Source organism: Lupinus angustifolius, chromosome LG04 (genome assembly GCF_001865875.1).
Source record: "Lupinus angustifolius cultivar Tanjil chromosome LG04, LupAngTanjil_v1.0, whole genome shotgun sequence".
In the NCBI taxonomy this organism is placed as follows: domain Eukaryota; kingdom Viridiplantae; phylum Streptophyta; class Magnoliopsida; order Fabales; family Fabaceae; genus Lupinus; species Lupinus angustifolius.
The window spans coordinates 2828991-2835325 of NC_032012.1; the positions used below are offsets into that span (position 1 = coordinate 2828991).

At 32.8% G+C, this 6335-nt stretch overlaps 1 protein-coding gene across 1 annotated transcript; it reads right to left on the bottom strand.

The window, feature by feature from the left end:
- LOC109345099 (mannose-1-phosphate guanylyltransferase 1-like) lies at nt 245-4601 on the bottom strand. The gene is made up of 6 exons (XM_019583888.1): nt 4430-4601; nt 2639-2689; nt 2327-2459; nt 1607-1669; nt 1260-1499; nt 245-1166 (listed from the first exon to the last, which is right to left on the bottom strand). The coding sequence occupies exons 3-6, from the start codon at nt 2435-2437 to the stop codon at nt 495-497; spliced, it is 1086 nt and encodes a 361-aa protein (XP_019439433.1). The 5' UTR covers nt 2438-2459; nt 2639-2689; nt 4430-4601; the 3' UTR covers nt 245-494.

Consider the following 6335-nt stretch of genomic DNA (forward strand, 5'->3'; position numbering starts at 1 on the left):
CTAAAACATGGTTTACCGCATTTTGTTTTCATAAATGATATAAGTAAAAATATTTATTAATTCTTTTATTAACTTTAATATTAATGTTAATATATATATATAGTTTCACCAATAGACAGTTTAATTAGTGAATAAATTATTAAACAGTTATACCACCATACCGGATCAGTTTAATGACCGGTAATTTAATGTCCAAATGTTTCAGTGACAATGGCTCACCAGTTATGAAGTTCTCAGCAGAATATATCTCAACTAATTAGTAAAAACTCAATAATTTAATTATTCTGTACACGCACTGAAAAGTGCACATTGGAAAAGAAGACCATAATTAAGCTCATTACGAAGACACCTTTCAACATTGAAAATTGTGATAAGAGAAGGATTTGGGTGAAAAGAAGGAAACTAGGATAACACAACTGCAACAAACAAACATAATTCAGACTAGAACTTACAACCACCCAACCCCATGCTAAGAATTCAAGAAGATATCCATGTCACATAACTATCTCTGGGTTCGGAATGCTTGACTTGATCTCCTTGTGGGGCAAAACCACACCACCATTGCTGTAAATTTCATCACCTACATGAACATCTTCTCCAAGGATGGTCATATTCTCCACACGAGCCCATTGCCCGACAGTGGAATGCCACCCGATGATACTGCTGGAGATGCAAGCGTGTTTCTTAATGCGTACTCCACGCATTACAGTGCAGCATGAGAGCCTGACACCGGATTCAACAATGCAGCCAGGACCAATTGCAACATCAGGTCCAATGAGACACCCATCACCGATTTTGGCAGTCTCATCCACAATGACATTCCCCAGAATGTGAGGGCCACTGGCCAGCTTAGAAGAATTATTTTTCCTCAGTGAGTCCAAGTAGAGTCTCAGGCCAGAAATATAGTCCCTTGGTTGTCCAATGTCCATCCAAAATCCCGGAAGCACCATTGCATATAGCTTTTTCTCTGCTGCAATCTTCGGAAAAACCTCTTTCTCGATAGAAGTGGGTCTCAGTTCAATTCGATCCAAAACTGAGGGGTTCAATAGATAGATTCCAGCATTGATTTTGTTACCAACAAACAGCTTCGGTTTCTCCACAAATTTGTCAACCTGACCGGTGGTCTCCTCCATCACAACCACACCATATTTTGATGGCTCATCAACCTACACAAGTAGATGAAAAAATGATATTGAATATTCCAACTTATTCTTAAAAGTTTCACATGTTCGCAATATAAATCAATTTTCAGTTGTTACCTTTGTCACCATTATGGAAGCTTCTCCTCCATGGGATTTGTGGAATTCAATCATTTCTTTAAGTGGGTACTCGCTAATAACGTCACTGTTGAGAACAAAAAATGGCTTTCCAGAATCATCTATCAGCTTATCCCTTGCAAGAGCCAAGGGACCTGCTGTCCCCAGCGGTTCAGTTTCTTGAGAACATGTGATTTTGATGCCAAGTTTTGCTTCAAACTCCTTCAAGAAATTCAACATCACCTGCGAGAGGAAGTGTCACCATAGTCAAAATAAAAGGAAACTTTGCCCATGTAAATCTCTGTAAGCATTAACTACATTGTGTGGTAAGGACAGCCACAATCCTTTACCTCTGGTTGGTAATTGATAGCTAGTACCACTTCGTTGACTCCAATGGCCTTAAGAGCTTCTATCTGGAAAGATTAAAATTGAAAGGTAGATCGGTAAACCATATACACAAAGAACACACATAAATACATATTCAAGTCATGCACATGTACAAGTACATACTCAGGCTGTAAAAGGACAGTGAGGATAACAACATACAGAAAACACACAGAGGAAGCAGTCAATACTAATGAAATTCAAAATGACTTCTCAAGCAAACAAGAGCGATTTTATGACTTCATGAGTAAAGGGGAAGATGATTTGACGAATGCAAAAAACCCCACGCTCTATCCACCAAAAATTGATTAATGAAGGGGAAAACAACTATTGAAAGCAATCTAATTTACTCCAATTGAGAGAATCTATACTTTCACATACTAAAATGGAAAAAAAAGAACTATACAAATTGAATATTTTGCCGAGTTTTAGCACCTTCTTAGCATCAAAATTTTGATTCGAACAGCTAAAGAAGTAGCTTTTCTTATCATACATCTAGAGAGTAGCGTTGAGGAACCAAAACAAAAAGCCAGAACTTTTACAGAATTCAGCTAGACTCAACGGTGGTTGTTATACCAATCATCTATCCAGGAGTCAATAAAACATGCCAACTCATCCTACCCCTAATTTACTTATATAGCATAAAAGATGTAAGACTTAATAAAAGAGGGTCCAAAAAGCCTTACCTGATGCAAAATCATGGGCTTGTTAGCAAAATCAACAAGAGGCTTAGGAACACTAAGTGTCAATGGCCTCAACCTTGTTCCAAACCCTCCGACAAGAATCAATGCCTTCATTTTGATATGCCCTTTGCTTTTCCTGTAATTATAAACTTAGGCGCACACCAAGAAAGGAATATAGATAACAGTCTCAAATATGAGAAGATAAATTCCACCGTCATATAAGTACCAATGCCAGGAAAGACAGAGTAACTTGCACGGAATTCCTAAGTGACATTTGTAAATAAATAAATAAAAACAACTGGCAAGAATTTGCACCTCAGGTGACAGGTGTTTTGAGGAGTGTGGCACTGCAATTAATGATGGTAACTGAAACAAAAAGGAAAAGTACAAAGCAGTCAGCTAAAGAAGCTTACAACATAAGATCCCAGGAATTAAGCACTCTACCCAAAGAAGCAACAAAAATAATTACGTTATGTGTTATTACAAGGATCACAGATGTACAAAGAAAGTAAAAGTGACGTGAAGGCTTTAGCAGGATACCGATACAAAGACAAAAACCAGCTATGCACGGGAACTAGTTTTTAATCAGAACGACAAAAATGACATATCCAGAGAGGGTTGATCATAAATGGCATCGTATCTAAACTGAAATCATGAAAATCATTGCGTACACAGTAAACATTTCGTATTCTGCTGATAATCTAGAGAGCGAGGCTGTTTCCTACTTTTTTAATGTATGTTTTCCTATATAGCTTTCATAATAACAAAATCACTTGGGTATATGCTACAGATTGGGATATTGGGTATAGCTACATTGTATACTCTGTCAACAAATTTAGAACTAGAATGAGGAAAAATTATGGAATCACTAATAAAATATATAAATTAAACAAATGATTCGTCAGATTAGGCCATATGTACTGGATATAAGTAGAGCGCATAGTAATGAGTCTACTTGCATCACCAAGTGAAAGAGGTTTCTTCTATGTATCATTTGCAAGGACAAATTTCTTGGAGTGTATATTGGAAAAGAGAGAATATTATCTAGCTGAAGCTAGTTTTTACAGATAAACATGTAGGTTGTGTTTGAATTAGGTGCAAAAATAAATTATTGCAATAATTGAGTGTGTAAAATGGATTAACAATAATCAATTAGAACAGATTAAGTTTTACATTTGGATGCGTTGGATGAAAAACAATTTTAAGATAGTCCGTTTCATTTGAATTGTTTAAAAAATTACTTATATAGTAAACTACAGAAAGAAAAAGAATTATGAAGCTATGTTTACATTAATAAAGTATTGTTGGTGGTTAGATTAAAATGGAAAAAACATGATTGATTTCAAAATAATCAGAAAGTTTAATAAACACAATGCTGAAAGTTTTAGCTTCTGCAAAAACCCAACACAACTTTTAACTCCAAAAACAGCTTTTTCGTACAATTTTTATCTCATTTAAACACCCATATAGTGAACAAATCTCCTAGATCCATTGGACCCAAGCTAAACAAGGCCAGCCCCATTATACCCTCACCTATCACAACCAGTTACAAAATACAAAATACAAATTACCACTTATCTAATACAATTAGAAATTTTAGAATTTTTTTTTGCTCAAATGCAAGGATCCCTTTTCATCTAGATGCCTATGGTTCCTACAGAGAGTTTTGTATGCATGCACAAAGTATTAAATTTATAGGAATAAACTTTTACTGAGTTTGTGAACAACAAGGGTTTTCAGTTTTCTACAATATGTGCATTTTAGCCCTTTTTTTGCTTCACACTAGTATGTACCCAAAAATCTTGAACCTTGGCACCAAATCCATAAGAAAAATGGAAATGAAAATTACTGAATAGTAATACATAATGCAACCAAGCACACACACACAAAAATCAACACCAGCACCAGATCTAGACTAGCACACATTTTTCTTCACACTAATTAACACAACATAATGTGATCGAATTCAAATAATAGGAATTGGAAAACAACAAATAGTGTAAGCAAGAGTTCAAAAAAAGTAACCACGTTATTCAGAATCAGAACGTAATAGAGATTAATCTCAATACAAACAGGAATTGAAAAAATGAAGAGAGTAGAATTTACCTAAAATGAAGATTAAGATCGAAATTCAGAAAACCGAATTAAGAGCGAGTCGACTCAGTGAGTTAGAAGGCTGTGAAATGGGAAGAACATAAAAACCCTCAAACCCAAACAAACCCAACGGTTTCTGTAGTGTCGTGAGCTGTTATGATTGTTTTGTCTCATGTTCGCTTTTATTTTAGGAGCCAAACAGACAAAAAAACAAACTTAACTAATATATTATATAACTACGTACACTTTCTTATTTTACTTTCTTTTGTTAGAAGTTTGAAAATAAGCAATGTAATATTTATGCGTTGTTAATGTAAAAATTTACACATAATTAATACATTATCTACTATTTATTTGTATAATTTTTTTTTAGAAATCAACAATAATTAAACATAGATGATAAATAATATACTAATAATGTATAAAAGTCATATTATAATGTACAGTTACATACATTTTTTCCTCATAATTAATAATTGGAGTTTGCTTTTAGTCTCATAATAAGGAACTTAAGGCCTTGTTTGGTGGAGCAGCACAGGCATATTGTTTATTTAGTTTGGTTTGGCCATTTATGGGTGGGGTTTTTTGGGTACTTTTACATTTTGAAACATACTTTTTGTTTGGAGAAAATAGTCATTATCTCCATCTGATTTCTTGGGAAGATAGATTTTTCAACCAGAAAATGGAGTTGTTATTATATTTTTCGACAAAACCGAAAATCATTTTTGCTCCATCTTGGACAGTGTTGATCTGCAAGTCAGATTTATGAAATTGGAGAGTTGATTATGAATCAAAGAGTGTTTTAGTATCTTGCACACCTCGTATTTAGACAGTACATTTGTTAATTGTGTTGAGTCATATGTACTCTAAACTTTATTGTTTATTTTTAATATTTACAAAATGACAAAAATATTTTTTTATTGTTGTGTTTGGCAAGAGTTTATTTCACTCTTATATCCCTAAGTACAGTATAGAAATTAAACTTATATAGTTCTTTAATAGAAAATGATATGATTGATTGGGTTTGTTTTTTATTAACTTAAAGAAGCCACACATTCCAACTATAATTATAATGATTTGAGGAAAGGAAGTATACTGTTCCTCTATCCTTATGACAAATTGTAATTTTTCATTTTTAAAGAGTAGAATTTTAAAGAATAGAAATTTACTTTAATAATTTCTATTCCTGAAAAGTGATTAGTCTATTATTATCTATAAAATAAGGATTATCTCTATTAATGGATAGACAAATACTTAATTTTATTTCTATTTTTAATGGCAAAAGTATTATTTCCTTATATATAAAAGGATAAAAATGTCTTACCATATTATATTTTTCATTGTTTTTTGTAACATTTATCTCTTTATTAATGGAGATGATTCTTACTCATCCCTTAAACATTCCATGGAGTTCATACACCAATGACTGAACAAAAAGTTGACTAAATTAAATCAACAATGGATGCACCACATTTTCTCTTACTAACTTCCATCTTCTCAACCATTTTCCTAAACATCATTTTTTTTTTGTGCCAAAATTATAATTACTAATCATATGTTAATTGTTATTTTCAAAACAAAAACCTTTTAATAAGTATTAATAAAATGAGTATACGTATAGATATGAAATAATAAAAATATCATCATTCAACGAATTTCTTCATTCACAAGATAAGCCACCATCTACCTAGATGATCTTCATCACAGAAGAGACAATTACCCAAGAGAGATAGCGGAGAACAGCTTCTTGTATTTGAGTACTTTAATTATGCTATAATCTCAGTATCTTGATTTCTATCACGTCACATTTATATATAATTTGCAAGAAAACAAGTATATCAGCTATCACTTTTAATTTTTAAATCTTCTAGTGTAATTCATTTTTCAACATTAATTGAACTAAATCAGTCAAAAATCT

Bases quoted from the DNA above. Each gene is read 5' to 3' on its own strand.
- LOC109345099 (XM_019583888.1), bottom strand. From the start codon at position 2,437: ATGAAGGCATTGATTCTTGTCGGAGGGTTTGGAACAAGGTTGAGGCCA. The intron at 1,670-2,326 runs GTAAGGCTTTTT...TAATCTTTCCAG, and splicing joins AGCCCATGATTTTGCATCAG to ATAGAAGCTCTTAAGGCCAT. The intron at 1,167-1,259 runs GTAACAACTGAA...CTACTTGTGTAG, and splicing joins CTTCCATAATGGTGACAAAG to GTTGATGAGCCATCAAAATA.